The 22,226-nt window shown below is 42.1% G+C and overlaps 1 protein-coding gene across 7 annotated transcripts in view; it reads left to right on the top strand.

The window, feature by feature from the left end:
- Positions 1 to 22,226, top strand: part of FNDC3B (fibronectin type III domain containing 3B) — a 561,687-nt gene that overhangs the window by 475,350 nt on the left and 64,111 nt on the right. For all 7 annotated transcript variants that reach the window (XM_085635440.1, XM_085635435.1, XM_085635438.1 and 4 more), the window contains 3 exons: positions 1,378 to 1,550; positions 5,653 to 5,766; positions 15,932 to 16,081. In XM_085635440.1, the coding sequence (XP_085491566.1) occupies positions 1,378 to 1,550; positions 5,653 to 5,766; positions 15,932 to 16,081 (437 nt within the window). The remainder of the gene's footprint in view (positions 1 to 1,377; positions 1,551 to 5,652; positions 5,767 to 15,931; positions 16,082 to 22,226) is intronic.

The following is a 22,226-nucleotide window of genomic DNA, read 5'->3' as shown; positions in this document are numbered from 1 at the left end:
AAGGGGCATAAAGTGGGATTAAGACTAGACAGGCGTGATATTCCGTAACCCTGACATTCAGCATCGGGCTTCTAATAAAAAAACATTGAGCCCTGACACTTACTCCTTTACGAATTAAGCACAGGATCCATGCATCTGATTTCTAAAATGTGGGGAGTCCCCATGGATGATGTGATCTTTAATTTAAAAAAAATATATAATTTATTTATATAGTAAGAATCAGCCAGGAAGTGGTAACGTTTGTTGATTTTCCATATAATACATTCCCCACGTCAGTTGTCGAAATTATATTTTACTTTTGTTTATTTCTGGTGTTCTTTTAATATACTGCAAATAATAAATAAAAATGAAAATATAAGGGAAAACCTTTCATATTTGTCTGATTAAATTGAGCTTTTTTCTCTTTTTCTTTCTGTTTCTGAAGTGAAATACCCACTGTGTTGCACAATGTCTTCTCAACGAGTCTGAATAGGAATATGCTTTTTAGGCTGCTAAGTGTATATAAAGGTCATCAGGGGTTTTGAGTTTCTGTGGCATTGCACATTCAGCACTCAGAAATGTCTCGTGAATTGGGGATGAATGTTCCAGGTGTGTGGCATACAGATTTCCCATTCCCCTGAAAGTCTTTTGCACCCTATAAAGCTGGGTCACCACACCTTCGGACAGTTGCATAGGCCTTTACATCACATTGCAAACGCTGACCAGTTTTCTCTGTCTTTACAGAGTATTAAGCTTTGAAGCAGTCTGAGTTCCACTGTGAGGCTTCTTTCTGAATGTGGCTCATACATGGACTCATTGTCAAGAGAACTAATGCATTTTGCTATGATTTTTTTCATTTGAAACTGGTTAATAGTGTTCCCGATATGCAATGCTTTTCTTTCCATCCACTTTATCGCTCACATCAGGTGATCCATAGCTTTTACTTAAAGCGACTTGTACTGCTTAGACCTCTTGATGACTTTGGATCGAATCTCTAAACTTCAGTCTGAGTTTTACTTCCATTGACATTTTTTATACACTTGAGTGGCTGTTTTATAATTTGTATTCGAATATTGGAATGTTGAGCCCTCCACTGAAGTCAATAGAGTGCTCCGGGCATCTAATGGCTGGTAGTAGCCCGCCCGAAGCATCAACATTCCAATGTCTCAATGCCTTCGGGCAGGGCCTTTAACAGTGTAGCAGGCCTTTAATGGCCAATATAGCCCAACTACGTTTGCTCTAAGGCTATATTGTAATGGGATTGCATGCTTTTCTTTTCTTTATCTGACAGCTAGCATCACTCTTTAAATTTGTGTTCACAAAAAAATGAAAAGAAGCATTTGAAATATTTTATTTCAGTTAAGATACAAAACAGTAATAAAAGATTTCTTTTTCCAGATGTTCCAGTTTTAGTCAGTAGTTGCCAGGTGCAGGAGTACAGCGTAGAAATGACTGATTCTCATGAATGTTCTGCGGAGGTTTACCATGGGTCTGAGCTGGAATGCACAGTCGGGAACCTTCTCCCTGGAACGACCTATTGCTTCAGAGTGAGAGCTTTAAACGATGGAGGGGTAAGAGTTTATTTCATTAAAACAGAAAACCCAGCATGCCAAAGTGTATTTTTAATAAATAAATGTTTATTACATTTTCAAATACACCTGTAACAGTTACAGACCAGTGTGTATTTGTCAGCTATAGAAAGTGCCATTTAATTGAGCTCAGCCGCGCTCCTGCAACACAAGAGAGTCTCAATATATAGCTATTAAGCATTTCCATTTGGGTGTGAGAACTCTGCCCCGTAGCAATTAACTCAACATCTACTTGGATATAGAGGGTCTCCACCTTATACGTTTAGGGCAGTGTTCCTCTTGCGCTCAGGTTAACCTAAGGCCGACTGCCCAGGTTGTTGTGGCAGAAAAATTGAACTTTTCTAGCATTAACATTGAGAATTTGCAGCACAAAGTTCTGTTTTTTGCACCAATTTTTCATCGTTTTAGTTTGCTGACGTTCCTTCGTTTAACATACTTTTAAGTCCCAAAACCTCACCATCTGCTGCCCTATACCTATCCTGCCTTAATCATGCCAGACCATCCGCATCTTAATCCATCACAACCACCACTCCCTCACCATCACTGCCCTCTGTGAGGAACCTATCTGCCAACATCCTCCTCTGATGTAGCCTACATCTCACATCACTTCTCCCCTTTGCCATAATTTCACTATATGCCATTTTGCCACCCCCCTCCAATAAGCATCATCCTCCTCTATCATCACCCTTCTTTGCCATCAACATACTCCTGGTCACTCTAACCTCTAACTCCCCTTTTCAGCATCACCCTTATATGCCTTTCTTACCATTCCATACCTTTCCATCACTCTACTCCCCCATAACCCTCCAGTCATCAGCCTCCTCTCCCACCAGGCTCTCCTCGTTATCACCCTCCTGGCATCACTCTCTTGTGCCAACCTCCTCACCTTCCATCATCACTCCCCTGGTACTAATCAACCCTCATGTTTCATCAACCCAAACCACCCCATCTGCTGCCATCACCCCACAGCGACGGAGCAACCCCGCTCCGGCATCACCCCCACTGCCTTCACTCTCATCTTTACCTAGCATACCTCTCTTTCATCTCATCCGCTTCTATCACCCTAACGCTTCCCTGTCATGAAATCAAATTAAATGAAAAGACATTTATAGAGTGCACACATACTCCAGAGAGTGTCCCGGCGCTGAAGATAGGGAACCCTGCCAGCAAATAATGATCGTCCTATACAATTTGTTAGAAAGGCTAGGTTTTTAGCTTCTTCCTGAAAACAAGAAGCTGTGAGATTGCACGTAGTACCCGAGGGAATTTATTCTAGGCCTTCGTATTAAGAAAAGAGAAAGATCTTCCTCCAATTCTGGCCCGGCTAATATTAGGAATGCTGGCTAAATAGGTATGTATTGATCGTAGAACCCTGGGGCATACGCACAAATCCACCTCTTCAGGTATACAGCTCTCTTCTCATGAAGGGTTTTATGGGCCAGGACCAGTGTCACTTTCTTCACCGCATCACCCTTTACCCAAACATTCTCTGCCAACACCCTTTATGGAAGTATTTCCCCAGGCGGGTTGCTGATGTGCTCCAAAGGAAGCGGGCATGAGGAGACTTTTACTATTCCAACACACCCTTATTTTGGAGCAGGTCCTTGATGTCGGCTTCAGTCTGAGACGCATGCTGCTGTGGCCCTAATGCCATGGGCCAAGGATCCTGAGGGGTGGACCTGGATGCCGAAGGAGGCACAGAGTTGCTGCAGAGGAGACGTATGCCACTGGGTTCCAGATGCTGTGGAGCCCAGTATGCATTCAGGGGAATAGCATCCAGGATGCCAGTGTTGCATAGAGCTGCTGCTCCAGGGAAACATACTGCTGGGCTATGCTGCTGGGGGGCCAGGATGACAGAAGGTAACATACAGCCATAACCTGAACATTGTGGGGCCAGGTAGACTAGTAGGGGACGGATGCAGGGGGCAAAGATGCCAGTGGGGCCACACACTGCTGTTGGTAAGGGTAGACACCATCCGAGATGGCATGCTAAATGAGGGAAGGTAAAGCAGCTTTGGAGTGGACTGGGGGCACTTGGGGGGACATAACGGTGAGGCTAATTTGCAGGTGTTAAATAAAAGCTGATCACAGTCTATGAAATGGTAAATGTTTTATGCAAAACCTGACATTGGTGTACATGGTGCAAAATTCGTGAGAAAGCACAGCACCCTCCTGTAACTCCCAATTAGTACAGAGTGCACCACACGAAAACCAGTGAAAAGGACATGTACTATAAAGTAGTCTATCTGCCCTTCGCAAACAGCAAACTGCTCATGCCCAGTTCAAGCTTAAAGTGCAAGCCACACTTTAGGAAAATGGACTTGTTTTTATCTGCACAGTTTATGCAGGAAGCCACTGGGACATACTTTGAAGAAAAGAGAGAAGCCTTAAGTCCTTGCTCTTTCCTTATCAATAATTTCCATAGCAGGGAGGAGGAGCGAAGGAAGGCTGTATCCCACCTGCCAGCCCTGCAGGGAGTGCCACATACGTAGGAGACAGGTGGACAAATGTATTGATTAGTCTGCTACAGAAGTGCAGTCCAGTCCAGGTTTATTAGTTTACTTTTTCTTGGCCCTCCAAGAAGCGAGGGCGCGAGTTATAGTTACCTTGGAGAATTAGTTACATCTATTTAAGATATCTATAACTGGTGAATTTCATTGTTTTTTTCCAGTTTAAAATGTTAGGATGTCACTGAAATTTTCACCCATCTCTAACTTCACTTTATGCTTTCGGTTTTTCAGTGAAGTACTTGAGTTTTCTTTTTTTAACATATAGTAATATTTTATTACATTACTGTAGGAAGCTGCTCTTTATATGATGTAGCAAAATGAGATATAGTGTATAAAGAGTCCAAAGTTTCCCTTATAGGTGGACAGAGGGCTTGCTATGGCAATCCCAAGGCGCTCTGCTAGGGGGGTAGTGTGGTCGATCAGCCCTAGGCTTTCAGGTCAGAGGATCTGTTGTCAAACCATTATTAGCAAAATAAGAAAGGGCATTTGCTTTGAGAGAGATAGATAGATAGATAGATAGATAGATAGATAGATAGATAGATAGATAGATAGATACGTTTGCAGAATTGTGAGCCTCGGTTATTTAAAAAGTTTTGCACATGCGTATTTACAGTCACCGAATATGTACCTTGAATATACATACTAATTTATTCCTATTCTTATTAAGCTGATTTATTCTGAATGCATTGAAATTAAACCAGCTGCACAGTATCTTTTGGCGAGAAAGCAAGAGACACCATGCCACCCCAGTTTAGACCTGGCCATATGCAAATCAGTCTTGACCCTGTACCTCATGGGAACAGTCCAGCCTGAACTGCCAAGCCAGGTCCTCCCTGGACCGGAAACAAGCATCCTAGGACCGGTTTCGGGGTTTCACCCCTCTTCAGCCAGGATAGCTTGTTTCCAGTGGCACAGTGAGCCCAGGACCCACGTCTGGGCATACCTGGCGCACTTGGGGCGAGAAAGCAAAAGACACACAATTGATGGACGGAATACAGAACAAATCAAAACATTCACCCCCAGTCAAGAGATCTGGGTTAAATTCATCATTCTTTTGCTCACCATGCCACCCCAGTTTAGACCTGGCCATATGCAAATCGGTCTTGACCATGTGCCTCATGGGAACAGTCCAGCCCGAACTCCCAAGCCAGGTCCTCCCTTGACCGGAAACAAGCATCCTAGGACCGGTTTCAATTCTTTTGCTCACCATACACAGTATCTTTTGTCATCCAATTTTCTGATTACAAGCAGTTTTCCACAAGGATTAGACTATTGTGACATTCAATTTCTTGGTCATGGCCGTGTTATTTTGTAGTGCCACTTGGGTTACAATGAGTTGGTGTGCTAACATTTCAGGTCAACAATTGTTAGATGTACACTTAACTAAAAGCAGCACAAATACAGCTTGAAGATTTCAAGTAGCCTTAAATTCACACATCACATTTGCATTCTTGGTGCTTCTGTCAAGTTCCAGCATGCAGAAGCCCCCTTCTCTGTCTTAGAAAATGTATTACTTTACTGCTGAACACCACAGCAGTCACTCAACTCCATTTTTTATCTTTTTTGATTTACAGTATGGTCCCTATTCGGAGGCGGCAGAAATCACAACAGCAGCCGGCCCACCTGGGCCATGTCGTGCACCTCTGTTGACTGTCCTTTCTACTACATGCATACGTGTAACTTGGGAGGTAAGGATGACACATTTTGAGTGGTGGAACTTCATTATTTGAAATTGAATAAAATTGCATTCTATAACCATGGCAGAGAAAGCATGAGTGTTTTCGCCCACTATATAATCATTATGTGCTCTCAATTGCTTTGCAATTGTTGCGTTGCCGCAGCGTTGGCGTTACTTCTCGTCAGCTGCCTTACCTTCACTTCTGCGTATGGCTGGTCTCTTGAGGGCTTGACATGATAAATTCTAGTAAAGAGTATTTTTAACAGTTCGCTGTTTTCTCCAGTGGTGACTGGCTTCATTGCAAAAAGAACTCAAATGTAGTCAGTCATTATGCTGTCTTGGATATCTGTCAAGCTTTTAAAATGAAGAAGCCGTGTAAATCATCCATTTATTAGGCTCCCATTAGTAAGTAGGCAGGTTCAGTTCAAGGTTGCAGAGTGCGCCAAGAGTTGATTTGATTTGATTATTTATTTATTTTTTTTAAATGCAGAAAGAATGCAGATGTTAGTAAGTTTCAGGTTCATAAATGGCTACAAATGTTAACCCAAGAAGGTTAAATTATGTTTGTTGTATATGTTTATGCTAAAAAAAAAAGATAATTTTACCTTACTAGATTTATGAAAACAAATTTAATCAGATTTTTAAAGAAACTTTATCACATAAGATTGACTTTGACTGTCTTACTAAGGTGCGCCTTAGATGTGTTATATTGTGTGTGCTTGATCTTTTAGCTTGCCGTCAGGACAAAATATTTCCTAAATTGTTTATTTTTTAACGTAAATGTAAGATCACATCATCAAAGTTAGATGGCAAGGTGCATTTTACATGTTCCTAAACACAAAACCATATTAATTCAATCTCATCCGTTTTTAAATAATATATATTTTTTTCTCTACTGCAAGCATAGTCTAAGAATAAGGCAGGCAGCTTTACGTGTTCAGGGATCCCGATATAATTTCCATACATATAAACGTTTTAGAATATCAAAGTGATATAATAAAACATGCCTATTTAGAAAGACAGAAAGAGAGTTTAAGGGATCAACATAAAGTGCTTAAACTTGACTGTCTTGAGAGGTGTGACATAAAACATCAGTGAACAACATTAATATAATACAACCTGCTTTGTTAGGAAGGAAGGGAGACATATTTCACATTCATGCAAATGGTTTTAATGAGAGTGCAACACAGAAGCAAAGTCACTTAAATCTTACAGGTGCTGGTGAGCCCAAATATCTTAAAATGCCTTCCGTCAAATGGGAAACACTATTGTGCTACATTACCCGAAAAAGTATTTAATTCTCATTACATTCAAGTATGCTTGAGTGCCTTTTGGATGAAGTCCTGTGTAAATCTAATGATGATGATTCGCCTTATTAAAATGTCTTAAATTACCCCTTACTTTATAATTATCTCAAAAATATATTTTGAGCCTCCCATTTGTTGGCATATACCATTAAATGTATGCCCGTGTCCTCGCAGTTGAACAAAATTCAGTCCCCTTTTAAAGTCCTTTCTTTTTGGTCTGAGCCATAAGTGACTTGTGAATAGGCACGCAGAATATTTTCTTATACATTATGGAGGCAAGTACTGTAATTTTTCTTATTCAAATCTATACAGCATTTTATGTCCTTGATCATAGATCGATACATAGGAGTGTAGTAATACTTTATAAAAAATGAGCTGGAAATAAAATATTTAAAAGAAGGTGTAAATAGACTTTTTATTGGTCTATTAATTTCAAAAATAAAAAAGAAATAAAGTATGTGCATTAGAAGTTTGTGGGTGGCAGACTTGACAGTCTTTACTTCCGCTCCCATTGCAGGGTCATCAGACTGGCTTCTCTACTCAACCCGGCAGTGGCCACTCTAGGCGGACAGAGGAAGTCACAGCCATGTACAAAGTATCCAACAGGACACTTGTATACAGGGCTGACATTATGTAGAGATGAGTGATTAATGGGTGGTTAAAAATGCACTCTTCGTGTGGTGTGGTGTTGTGAGTTTCCTCCAGAATAAGTTTACATTTTGTAAAAATACTTTTTTCATTTAACTTATTTTTAGAGCGGGAATGAGAAACTTTTCTTCTAGATAATATTACAAAGACTAAAAAGTATCTTCAATATGACATTAATTATTTTCAGGTTGGTCTCAATTATTCTTAATTCTGAGGGAACAAGGCTCGGATTCAAATAGAACACATTGGAGAGCCTTTTTATTAGCCTTCTCTTTATCTCTATAAGCTCAATTCTCCATTTCATAACAGAGTTATACTTTAAACCTGAAAACACATGACTGTCATTTGTGTAACATTGTCTTGAGCAATCGTGTTCAAGAGCAGATGTAGCTCACTGAAAGCCTTGCTTAGGCCAAGCAGTTTGTGTGTATCAGAAGCCAAGGAAGATATCAGTCGGATTCATGGTATGCATTCATATAGAACTTTGACACAAGTTATAATTGAAAGGTGCACTCTTGGATTGCTATATGTAACCCTAGGTGTTCCATTGTTCTCATTCTGTATCGCACTACAGTCACCTAGTCTCTTCGGTTCTTAAAACCTTCATTGTTTCGCCTCAAACCTTTCTGTAGTGTCCATGCTTTTCTTGCTTGGTTATCCATATTCCTACCTAGACATTTTCCCCAAAGTTAATTCCAATGTTCATTTAACACACCTTTCTTTCCACATTTGATTCTGAAACCAGTTTGTTGTAGATTCTAAATCTTCCATAAAACATCTGCATGGTTAGTCCTGGTCATCACTCGGATGTCTAGAACAACTCAGTTAACAGATATGTGCTCACTGAAACAGGAAAAGTCTGCTGTATAAAGTTCCAGCCAGCTTCTTGTGCCATGATTGTGGTGACACGAGTGTTGGTGAGTGCAGCAGGTAGTTGATGACACATGGCGTCTTGCTTTTTTACAGTAAAACAAGTAAATGACAGATTACCCTGCTATTAAACAGAAATCTCACAAATGTGGTTTATACTGTAAAACGTACTTTCTAGGACTTCATTGCAAAAGTGCAGTATTTCCTTAATCACAGAGCATAGTGTTTGTCATGCATCACATGTAGTGGATTAAAAATAGAGCCATTCTTGATGTAATACATAGTGAAGTCATTTGCTGTGCCTTGTGTGATTTATAGTTAAACAGCAGGTCTCTGCATTATTTGCTTCATTGCTGTGTTCCCATATCAGTCCTTGGGTGATCCTTTTAGGTCTGGCTTGACTGCGCAGCTGTCTGCATGGCTTTGTTACTGCTATACATGCCACACAAACACATACAGTACACATAAACACTTAACATGAAGAAAGGGGCTTTTGTACAGTCCTCTTCAGTTAATGGCGTGTGTAGGTCAGCCTGCCTTAGACATTGGTTGGACGGGCTGTCTGTCAATTTTAGGAACCGCCCATGGCATTTTGCAGATGTGTACAGTTTTATGAAAGGAGTTCTTTTTTACTCTATTCTATTTACCTTTGTTGGAGCAGGTCAGGTTCCTCTCCCATGTAAGCAGACTAGTTTTCGCTACCATGCCTCTCAACGTTCTGCCCCTCCAGGGCATAATCTCTTTCCTTGCTATGCTGCAAACTACGAAGGCATGATCAGAGTCTCACATCTGTGTGGGACTCAGTGAGATATGTGGGCAGAGCACAGAAGCTCCTGAGCTTCCGCCTTGGGCAGCAGTGCCAACTCTTTTCCAAAGGAATCGTAAATATAAGCTTTTTATAGTATTCTTGAAAATAAATTGTGTTGTTAAATGTCCCATAATATTTAGCCTTACATAATTTTATTTATGTAATTTATGTGCAAGCGTTGAATTTTTTTCATTCAAATACGACTGCTCGATTTCAGTGCAGGAGTGGCTTTTCGCTGCAACTTATGAAAACACTGCCCTGTCTGGGGTCTGGCAATGACCAAAGTGAAGAGGATATTGGTAACAGAGCTTCCCAAGATCACACAGGGAGTCTAAATGAATACTCTGCACAAAGTAATAAGAAAATCAGAGCTCAAAGTGAGGTGGTCAAGAGGCAATTGATCTTTCAGAATAACACCCAGGCCATGCCAGACACTCCACCTATAAAACTGAACCTCTGGAAGTTCCTCACTCGGAACTGCTGTTACAGACACTGTCAGCAAACATCCACATGCAGGACAACATGCAAAGGCATGGTTTGTGGAGCTGAAACTTAGTCTGATGTTGTAAAAGGTAAACTAAAGATAACACTCATAGTGGACAAGAAACATTGCCAAGGTTGTCATATGTGCTCACGAATCCCTGTGATCAGTTAAGAAGATGCAAAGTATGGCTTTCACATCAAGGGTGGAGAACTAAATCCAGAGCCACGACAGATAACAAACTAGTGCATAAACGGAAAGAAGGTGAAACATAAGTAAAACATAAGTAACACTTGGCAGAATGAAAGCTACAAATCATGCTACGAAACTAAAAACGAAGGCAGCATGGATAAGAAGGTAGCGCACTAGAAAGGGGAACTAAGGAAGATGAAAATGACAGCAGGGACTTGTTGAAAGGGTAATTACTGGAGTACAGGAAGTCCAAGAACCAAGGATGCACTAAAATAGTACTAGCTCATGAAACAAGAAAACAAGGAAGCACTGCAGGACAGTTCTAGTACAATGAACAGGGGTGTTGCTATAGCTTGGCAATGTGGAGGTTTTACAAACGAGGGTTAGCAATAGCTCAGGCATCAGTAACTCTGAAATGGGTCTGGGAAACTGGAACATTGCTGCAATAACAACTTTTGTAGTTGAAGAAATAAGAGGCTGAAAATATCTCACCACTGATAACATGCCACGTGTTTGCTCAAGCTAGCATCTGCCAGCAACAGAAGTGAGGTTTATGCCAGCCATCCTCGGCCTGCAATGGTGGAGACAACAAAGCTGTAAGCAAGGAATTCTAAGAATTGGAGGCTTGACAGGATTCAGGCTGCCACAAAAGCAGGCATGGTTGGAATCTGAGTTAAATGCAGATCATTTTCCAAGAGGCTGTACTTCAGTATTGGTGTATGCCAGAAGGTCAAGGGTTCTGGAAAATGCAGTCTTTGTTGTGGAATAGCATGCTGGCTATCTCAAAACCTGATATGAACCTGAAAAGAAGGACAAGTCCAGAATATTGACCAGTAGGCTGTAAGTCAGTATATAGTAGAATCACAAGGTCAAGAAGCTTTGAGGAACACAGGAGGGTCCCACATGTAGGCCACGCTAGGAGTTCATTGAGATGCCCCAATTGAATGCTTGGGTGTGTGTGCAAAGGCTTTATGGCTATGAATGCTTAGGATCCAGCCTACAGTTGTGTTAAGCTCAACGTACACTTCTAGATGGAAGCTTGGCTGCAGATGAGCGCCTTGTCCTATTCAGTTCCTCGCCTCCCATCTCTGGTAATAAGCATGCAACCTTGGCTACCAACCCTCAACAGCTGAAATACTGTCTCAGCAGACCCAGCAGCTTACTTCCAGATTTCATCAGCTAAGTACAGTGCTGCAGTGCAGCTTCTTCATGGCTGATCAATGTATCCTATTCACAGTCTTTATTATGACGTTTCATACAAGGAGAGGCACACTTGTGATTTCTGTCTGCCCATGTTGTAAGACGCTTTACTGAGGGCTCCTCAGTGTTTTTTTTTTTTTTAAAAAGTTTTATTGTGCAGAGAAAAAGGGTACAAGCACGGGCCTACAACCTCCTGGGCCGGCCGCTAGTATTCAGAGATGTTCAAGCAGTTAAAAAAACAATGACTGGCCCACAGGGGCTCCGCTAAATTACAGGAGATCAGACTGCACATAAGGGACGTCAGGATACACCCAGGGCTCCTCAGTGTTGAATGGAGATTTTAGTTTGAATTTCCTTTCAAAATATATTGGGATGTGATGCTTATTTTCCTGTTCTTCACTTGTATGAAGTTTATTGATAGTGGACAGGGCTTCTTTACATTGTATGTTGGGCTAGCCTTACACAGTATTGAACTTCTTACCAGGGATTTCTCACTTTGTGGTAGTATTGAAATAACTTGCGTAGTTAGTATGCCGGTTTCGGAGCACCGCAAGTAATTACAGGTCATAGATTTGTATTTTTATAAGCTATGTTTTACCGTCACACCTTCTACAGGCTTCCTTGAAGTCTTTTCAATGAGAGATAGCAATGTAAGGAGAGGAAAGGACCACCCAGGATCACAGATCAGTCCCGTCCTGGACCAGAACAGGCCCCATGTCAGACTGCTGATCACAGAAGATAGATCTGCAAGGGGTGAAGGTGGTCCGGTTTGGGTCTCAGACGTGCCCTCCTTGCATTTTACATATCCAAGCATTACGTGTGGTGCAGCCAGGTCACTTAACCACACTGCAGCCTACACTCCGTTCACTCTTGAGCCTGAGGAGTGTCCGGAAGATGTAATGACTGGAGTGTGCCATGAGTCACACCATGAACGGTGCGTCATCCGGGATGTTATATGCGTTCCAGGTTCAAAACATCACAGTCCGCTCTAATAAGGTTCTATTTTAAAGGCATATTTCTGGAGTGCCCTAGACCCTACAAGCTCCTAAGAAGGAAAGTGTTGAATACGCTTGATGAAAGAGAGGCCATCCAGCCTACGGAAGCAGTTTGAAAGACAATTTCCCACTTCGTGGAACTATGAAAACTTGTGTTTTAGTTATGTTCTGTCTATTGTCCTTAGACCAGTAAGTGTCAAAAGTTCTTTTGTCAGTGTGTCATCTTTAGGATTTGGTGGTCCTGGAGAAGTGGCATGTATATTTACTGGGACACTTACCAATCCGTGGAAATATGCATTTTTAGACTTTTGTTTGAAAATATGGTTTATTTAACCATTTGTATGTTAGCCTATTGGTGAAGGAGGTGGAGCCAGGAATTCAAATTGAGGCATGGTAGGGAATGAGGGGGCCTCTGGTGAACAGCCCATTCCATTATTTCTTGGCATTATTGTTTGGTGATCAGTACATTTACTTTTTAAACAACCAGATTTAAATACTTCTTGTTAACAATTGCTTTTCTCTATCTTCACAAAAATCCATGCCTAGTGCATTTACATGTGTGGTTTGTTAGAATTTCAACTCCTACGTGTGTGGCTTCTATTAAATGGCTAAGTGAATGGCTAAGTGTATGACAGTGCTGGTTAGTGTTTGTGTGTCTGTGGGCATCTTCTTCTAAACTACTGTGGGTATTCATGAGTGTTTTAAGGTGTCTTTATGTATGTGTGCCTGCCTGTCATTATGCTGTGTTGTTTAGCTGTGCATATCAGTATTGGTATATGGTGTGTAAGTGTATGTGTGTTACAATTTGCCAGATCTATTGGCGTTGCCAGTGCTTGTTTGTGTAAGTCCTGTAAGTGCAAAAATACCAAATGTATCAAACAATGTCATAAGACTCTAAATTTAGTTCATTTTCCATATTTCAGTACATGTAACCAGCAATACTCACCAGTGTGTCCTAGTTTGATCAAACATGTTGAAATTCTTCTGAAATAAACATTGTTCTGTTTTACCACATTTTCTAGCTATGATAGAACGGTTCAGTAACTTGGTGATTTGCTTTTTCCTTGTATTGAAAAAAATGTGTTGCTACCCCACCCCATCATTATCTCACTGATTGCTTTATTGCTTGGCTTAGAACAGACATAATTCCTTGAATTTCAGAACTATTGGGGCCCACTTTACAATCTATTGGATTTGTACCCTATTGCGGTCTGTGTTTATATTTTTCCAGGTGCAATTGAGTTTCTAAGACCGCTTTTGCATTTCCAAATTTTGCTCTAACTATCAATGGAATCATACCTGCTCAGAATGCATTCTGCTGATTTAAATTGATATAAACGACAAAAGTGGCATTTTATGTCTTTGTATTGAAAACGAGAAGGCTCGGTCTTCTCTCCGCTCATCAGTACTGTTAGGCTACCCTTTAAGGCTGAATTTGCCTATTCTTAGATGATCTATCTTGTCCTCTTCATGTCAGGTCGCAATAGTTTTTTTAAATCGTTTCTTAGGCTCACTCTCTGTGCCCATAGCATTGAAGACCGCTGCTGTTCATCGTCTGCAGTAAAATCCCAATCCTAATGCAAAGGGACCTTGTTAAATACTAGGTAAAATGATTAAAAAGGTTTGTCGATTAACTTGTATTTTTAAATCCTGGCCTGTCTGGTTTTAGACATTTTCCGTAAAATTGCTAGGTGTTCCATTTAAAACATCTACATGAAACAAACCCTGGCAGATACCCAGATTAATATATTGACAAAATAGACTATCCGGTTGTTTTCTTTTTTCTGATATGGCATATGTAGTAGGAGAGAAAAGTATTCAATTACTATGTGGCCAGTTTATATGTTGTATTTATATGTTGATGGAGCGGGAACTCCGTTGCAGCGGCGTCGGAGTTCCATCCCTGCCAACACTTTGGTCCGCATGCCCGATTTAAAGGCGGACGGACCATAGGTTAAGCTATGGCGGTGACTACTCTATCATTTCCGTAGCCAAACTTCTCTGAAGGAGCAAGCGCCAACAAAAGACCTGGTATATGTCCGTCATCCCACCCGATTGGGATGGGCAGACATCCCTCTTTGGGATTTTCATTTTGAAAAGAAAAAAGAAAACCGTTTGGTGCTGCGTGCCGTTATATTGGATGGAGCCCTGCGACAAACTGCAAAAAACATTGGCAGAATCCACCATGACGGTGGTTCCTGCCAATACTTTATGGTATGGTATGTTATGGTGTATGGTAGGTGAATTTGTAGAGTGACGCTTATCACCCGCGAGAGTATCCAGGCGCATAGTAGGGCAGGCCTGAGGGGGAGGAGGAGATGATCATGGCTGTTTCGTCAGGTAGAGCCATATCTATAGGTTCTTTTGGAAGTCCATGAGAGAGAGGGAGGTTCTGATGTGTTTCAGAATGTCGGTCCCGGTTTTGGCTGATCTATGAAAAGGAGCGTGCTCTGCAGCTGGTCTTCTTAATATGAAGGAGGTGCGCTCTTGCCTAGGAAGCAGATCGAAGGTGTCTGGTGGGCTGGTACAAGTTGAGGCAGTGGTTGAGGTTGAACTTAAATCTTTCCTGAACTAGGAGCGAGTGGAGATTTTTGAGGTGTGGAAAGATGTGGTTATTTTGCTGGGTGTAGAGGATGAGTCTCGCGGCGGCATTCTCGGTGGTTTGGAGTCGGCGTAGGACATGGCCTAGGATTCCGATGCAGAGGGTGTTTCTATATCAAGTTCCGATGCAGAGGGTGTTTCTATATCAAGTCTACTTGTGAAAAGAGCCTAGGTGACCATTCGTCTGGTGTTTAGTGGGATCCACTTGAAAATCTTGCATAGCATTTACAGGATTTGGTAGCATGATGAGGAGACGGAGTTGATCTGTCTGCTCATGGAGAGATTGATGTCCGGAATTATCTGGAGGTTCTTGGCATGATCCACAGGGGTGGGTGGGTGGCCAAGTTCCAAGGGCCACCAAGAGGTGTCCCAAGGGGGGAGTGTTTTTTGCCGAAGATAAGGACTTTGGTATTGTCTGTGTTGAGCTGCTTTTCATCCAGGCAGCGACATTGCTTATTCAGTTGGCAAAGTTAGCTTTGGCAGAGCTTGTAGAGTCAATAAGGGAGAGGATGAGCTGTGTGTGGCCACTAGCTTGGCAGTCATTTATAAATTCGGTGGGCGGCGTCTCCGTCAGGGTGATGGAGTAATTTACTCTATTGTCCTAGTGGAGAACTGAGCCTCTTGCAGATATATAAATCAGCCCGTATGTCTTTAATGCTGTCCAAGTAAAATAAATCTGTGTAAAAATTCCTCCCAGGGGCATTTATCCATGCACTTGCGGGTATTCCGTTTAAAACACAATTTAGGTACAATTGCAGAAGGTGATACATTTGCACGCCCAATGTCCTGCTGTTGCTTCAGGTTGTCTAGTTCAGCATTCCTTTACATTTTGTATGTTTGGGAAACAGAGCGGTTTTGGTTGCTGCAGCCAGGTTATGGAATCAGTAACTTTACACCTGCATTCTCATTCTTCTCTCCTGCTATTCAGAAAGCAGTTTAAACTTGACTTTCCCACTATAGTTTCCTTTCTTTTATATTCCCTCACTGTAAATTGTATAAGATCTCTTCCCTGAGAGTGTTGTGCATCCTGTTCATACACAAAGAGTCAATGCCAATGCTTGTTTGTCTTGCAGAGTCCAGATTGCTCGGGTGCTGACATTTCAGAGTATCGACTAGAGTGGGGTGAGGAAGAAGAGTCCTTGCTGCTGGTGTATTGCGGCACCGACACCTGCTTTGAAATCAGTGACCTGGCAGCAGCGACACAGTACTGCTGTCGATTGCAGGTAAAATGGCATACTTTACTTACTTTTTAAATTGGCTTTTTAGGCATGCAAGTGTGTGTTTGGTTGAAGTTGGTTGGAAATTTGTTGTAAAAATGAATACGGGTATGATGATGATATGCCTTGTCAGTGGAAATATGTTTGGCCCAATAAAACATTTTATGGGAAGCAAATGTAAAAAAAAAACAAATTCAGACATCCATATCACAATTGTAGTAAAGCTCCATATTCAGGACCTTCTGTACTGTAGGATCATCCAGTCTTTGGAGCTTCACTGCTCACACTATTGGCCTATGCAATGAAACTGTGCTCTGATGCTGCTTAAATACCTATTTTTTTAAAACTAATATATTTGAAAAACTAGCATGGGCCCACTGTACTTGCAGATGCAGAGAGAATAATCTGCTGTGTATTAAGATTGTAGAGGGAGGGGAGGGCCAGCAGAAAAAAAAACTTCTGTCCTGAGTCATGGCCCCTCCTCACACTGTGCAGTCGTGCAAGTGCCCAGTCCACTCTTGATCTTTAGTGTAAAAAGCTGCATTCATTACACACGCTAAACACGGCACTAAATAGTCCACATAAGCAGTCTGCCAAAACTGGTGCCCTCACACTTCTCAGGGTAGTAGCCCCCGCGGTGCCTGTAGTTCCCCCCTCCTCCTCCATGCTATACTTGGCATCCCTAATAGATTTTAGAAGCTGACCCATGGTGCTGCTCGCACTAGGGATGCACAGCAAAGTCTGGCTTTGGTCTTGATAGTTTTGAGCTCTCTGGGCATTTAACCACCGAACGTGAACAAGCCTCAAATGGATTTAGGGCCCTGCTTCCACCTAATGCAAACCAAAACCTGTCAGAAGAGGTTAACAGCCAGGGTGATTCTCTCCATTGCACTCCACAGTGAACAGCTTGCACCACACCATTTTCGCGGTCAGCAGGGTAACTGCACAGTGTGGTCAGACTGCAATGGCTTCCAGGTGCAACGGTTTCTTTTTTGTTGTTCCTACTGGTAAGTGTCTGAAGCAGCAGATTTACTGCAGACAGTTTCTTGACTTATTCCCAAGTTCCTCTGCTGTTTGCCAGGTCTACTCCAACATAGCAATGACGCCAACATTCCTAGTGGACCCTTCCTGGCATACAGGGTCGCAGGCACGGACAACGGCACACAATGTCAATTTCACATGAGAGCCGTAACAGACTTAGTGGCAATGACCCCAGCAGGCTCAGTAGCCCCGTCCTGGTGCACAGGAGTCATGGACAAGAGCGACATCCAGCAACTTCAAGGCAAGCTCCATCAGAGGATGCAGACTTCTGCATGAGAGCAAATGGCTCTCCTGCAACACTGGACCGTGCACCTTACACTCTGCTCACTATGATCCATTAGCCAGGACCCCTGCAGGGTCTCACTCTCTCCTCCTTCTCACAGGGCACACTGGGCTTCGCAGGCAGGCAGAAGGCTGGTGCTGCAGGCACAGAGCAAGTGTATTTGGCTCCTGAGTGATGGCCCCTCACCCGGATGAGAGACTGGCAGACCTTGGTACGGAGTCCTCGTTCAAGCAGCAGGAAGTCTCTGCAATCTTCCCTCTGCTGATGAGATGGTGCTGTTCAACCAAGTGTGACACTTGTGCTGCCACTGTATATTCCTAATCCAGGCACATACGTGATTTACTTGATCACTTTTGTTATTTCTGTTGGGGTCGTCAACTCCTTTGACGTGTTCCAACCTCTGCAGTGCCCTTTGTCAAAGAGACAGTCTGCCACAGCAGGAATGGCTCCAATTCTGAGTAACCCACAACACAGGCCTGGGGAGTAATGGGGGATCACACCTGGCTGTCGGTTTCTACTGAAATATGCCCCATAAAGATTCAGTGGACTACACTTCCTCTTTATCAGGATTCCCTGGTGGGGCAAAGCATATCACTCCACCATCTTCCTGACAATCAGCCCAGGCCCCAATGGCCAGTAACTCTTCCTGGAATCAAAGATCCCTTTATATCCATTGAGCAAATTGACCTATTTTCCAACTGTAGCCAATCTCCACATGTACGAGTTAAAGCAATTGAAGCCCATTCTTTGGAAGATTTCGCTCGACTCAAGTTTGCTCTTGCGAAAACCTTTGCTATTGATTATATTGCTTTTCTTTTGCTGAGAACAGTATAGTGCAATGTGACATGCTATCAAGTATCTGGACAATTGTATTGCATGGTGTTAACCATGCGCAGGCAATCAAAGTCTTGCTGTCTCATTATACTGTGTAATAGTGTTATAGGTCGCATGTCGAATGCGCACAAGCAGTCTTTTCTAAAGCATACTTGTGCGGCAATTATTATTATACGATATTGCATACGAGAAACTATCATAACTGAAGTGTGCTTATTCTGGTAATGTGCTGTCATTCATCATCTGAACTGATGTTATGGCAGCTCAGAAGTGCAGGACCTTTTCAGAAGAGAAGCAGAAATGTTTTAACTTTTAAAATAGTACCCGCTACCATTCTGCAGCAAAGTATCTGAAAAAGCCGTAAATTGTTTTCTTACCGTAATTTGCACATCTAGGAATTCACCAATTGCCATAATCCGAGCCACTAATAAATGAAAGGACTTTAGTTATATGGCGTGATTCATCTAATGAAACATACATTAGCATCTTGAACACCTGTTATGGCTAGCAGCAGCTACCCTAGGCAACCAGTAGCTACTCATGTTGTGGTGTTGCAGCAGAAAAGCTGTAGCAGACCTTTCAAGTTTCCCAAGTCCATGGGTGAGTACCACATCAAGTTCACCCTCAAGGACTACGAATCCCAGGATGCAAAAAAAACAAATGTTTGCAATGCAATAAGACTTCCATTTGCGACAGTTTAAGCTATTGGCATTGTAAATGACAATGCCTTTTATTTATCTGTTTTGCTAATTACTCTTGTGAATACGAGCCCTAATAAAAAAAAGTGGCCGCCATAGTCCTGGCTGCTCGAAAAGTGAAAGCACGCTTGGCGCACTGAATCTGTAGCAGGAAAGCATATTGTGTGTACAGTAGGAGAAGCTCGTTAAAGATAATAGTGCTTACAGACTAAAAAAGACTCACCGTGTAACAACCGAAGTAAAAGGGCCAGTCCTCCTGGGAGGTTACAAATGAAGACAAGGTGGTACTACGGAGGGACTAACAAGCCTATGAACGAATCATAAGCCAGCATTTACGAAGGACAATGACAGAAGCCAATGACAAATATGGGCGGAGACTGGCCGGGGCTTCTATTCCATACTCCAAATCAGCATGCTGCAGAGCAGCGCATACGCTTCCCAGGCTCGACCAAAAAACGACTGAATGAGCTATATACCTTACTTGAATCTGTAACATTTGAGAGAAGTTGCAGTGGTAATTTGGAGTCCTGAGGAAGGGCCTTCTCAATGTTGCTGCTCATGTGCATCCTTTGCTGATGGAGGGATTGATGAGTAGCTAGAGTTGTCACCTGCTATGAGTCAGGAGTAGAGGCCAGGGTCAAAAGAATGATGCAGCACATTTTGTGATAGTATTTTGTCATTTTCACACTTGTTAACACTGTCTGGGCATAGGTTGCACCCCATTAGTACCAGTTCACCACAATTTACCAATAAGTAACAGAAAGGTGACCAATCAAACTTTGCAAAGGTCCTTCCACTGCACTGCAACACATGGCTGCGTTTATATTAGCCTTTGACCCTATTGAGCTAGAAACAAAATCTTTTTTTTGTTAAAATCTACCGAATGTGCACCAAATGATGGATTATGTGGCATATGCAGCATATTCATAATTTTGTGAAAAAATGACACCGCTGCACAAAGGCATAATTCCAGTGCCCTGGTAAAAGCTCATTAAACCCCTTACAGTAATTCTTAGCCAGCTTGCTGGTGGTATTCATGGCTCAGTAATGTTATTAGCTAAAAAAAATCCATAAATGTGGCTATCAGGTCATAACTAAGGGTCCAATTTAATTATTGGTAGTAAGGGTACCCTATCACAACGGCAATGGAAAACCCTTACCGCCAAGAATGCAGTCCGCCTGCCAAATGTATATGCGGGTGGACTTACGGATTAATCATGGCAGAGACTATTCGTCTCCGCTGTGATGAATCCCCTCTGATGGCCCTGCACAGATAAGGCTGTCAGGGGCCGACCTGTTCCACCCACCAAATTTAATAGAATTACGGGTCAGTTTTCTCTGCCAGTCACCACCGGAAAAGCCTGGCGGTAAGGGACATTGAAAATGGCTGAATGCGCCCCACATCATGGGAAAGGACTCCCAAGGCGAGAGAAGCTTTTTATTTTCTATTCTCAAAAATAAAAACCTGTTTCGGGATTTTCACTTTGAAAATCAAAAAAACTGTTTGGTGCAGGGCTCTGTCCCGCTAACAGAGCCAGGCACCAATCAGAAAAATGCATTGGCAGGAACGCCTGTCACGGCGGTTCCTGCCAATGCTTTATAAATGACTACCAGCTTGGTGGTCATTCATAAATTTTACCGGTGGAGTAGTCTCGACCTGGCGGACATAAAGTCCTCCACCAGGACAACTGAGATTAATCCATCCACCAATATCAAAATCGGTCCCTGAATTTCCCCTGAAGGCTTTAGCGTGCTTCATCGTCCCTTTCACTCTTATACGGTGTTCTTTTCGATGTAGGTTCCCTGCAATAGCTCATCACCCTTGAGATGTAGTGGTTTTTTTTCTCTCATCAGCTGGCTCGTCCTCTTGTCTTATGCCCGCGAAGCAGGTGGTCACCACCACCTCGGTCATCAGCCTCTGACATCACTAATTAGAAATCACAAAATCGTAACAACAAAAGCAAAATGTATTCAATCGCTCTTGATGTCAGTCGGTGTCAAGGGGCGTGCAGCGATGTACAATGCAAAGATAATGAAAAGAAAGATGTCAAAAGCTCAGAGATGCGTCAAAGCCTATTCAGACTTTCATCCTTCAGAGTTTGATGTACCATTTAGTTAATTAATGATAGTGCCTGAAATTCAAGTGAGTAGAGGCAATTTTTGTCTTTTGCAGATGTTTAAAGGACCTAAAATAGTAGTGAGGACATTTATAGTTTCTTATTATGAAATAAACTAGATAAGGAGTATGTGCAGTAGGGGTGTTGTATCCATTCCAGCTTTTCAAAATGTACATAAGATATATCCACATACATTAAATCTAAATGGCACTGGATTTACATACTCAGTGGTCATCCTAAAGATCTGCAATGTCTGTACGTTGGGTACCCTTGAACTCGGTCGAAAGATTTGTGGGCGCGATGTACTGTGTGTAGTAAGGGGCATTAAGTCACTTGTGTGCAAATCCATTTTTTAGCTATTCAGAGACCAAAGGTCTATAGATCGTAACAAAGAAGAGGATAAAACCTAAACAAAGACATACGTGGATTCTATATTTAGTTCTCATGAAAACATCTCTTCAAGATAGCGAGGCAGAGCCTAAAATTGCACAGCAAGGAGATCTAAAACACTTATGTAATGAGAATTTGAAAATAGATGCATAGTTTTGGATTATACTTTCGATTCTATATAATGTACAAGCCTTCTGATGTGTGCATGACTCCACTTTAGTAGTTAAATACAGAATGTCTCAGTGAAAGTTGTCTCCAGACCTTGTGTTTCCTCCTGTATCGGTAGAGTGTGTACAGTACCTCTCTATATAATACTTGCTGAGGTCCGCGGAGTCACCTGTTGTGGTGGCTCACCTGCCTAATTCATACAACTTTATGATCTGTGTTTGCCTCCATGGTCAAAGGTTCGAATCCCACCATCCACTCATTCTTGTGAGGACAATAAAAGGAGTATCAGCAAGTTGGGTAACATTAAACATCTACTTGTCATTAGTTTCAAAATCCCTCTGGGGGCGCTTATGACAATTATGCTACTTAAATAGTTAGCATTCTGAGTCATTAAAAAACATGCTCAATATCCCAGAGATAATTTACTTAGAAAAAGTGATTTATTTTCGCTGAGTTTTAAATGGGAATGTTGTTTACGCCATTAATACCTCAAATGTTTTTCCTGTTGTGGGATAGGAGAGAACTTACAATTGTCCAAGGAAATAGGGCCCTCTCACCCTGGTTGGGTATTAAAATACAGTTAATAGTGTAGCATCAGTGGGCTCCCTCATGCCTCTCGG

This window comes from Triturus cristatus, chromosome 11 (assembly GCF_964204655.1).
Source record: "Triturus cristatus chromosome 11, aTriCri1.1, whole genome shotgun sequence".
NCBI classification, from domain to species: Eukaryota; Metazoa; Chordata; class Amphibia; order Caudata; family Salamandridae; genus Triturus; species Triturus cristatus.
This window is presented reverse-complemented; position numbering and strand designations above follow the sequence as displayed.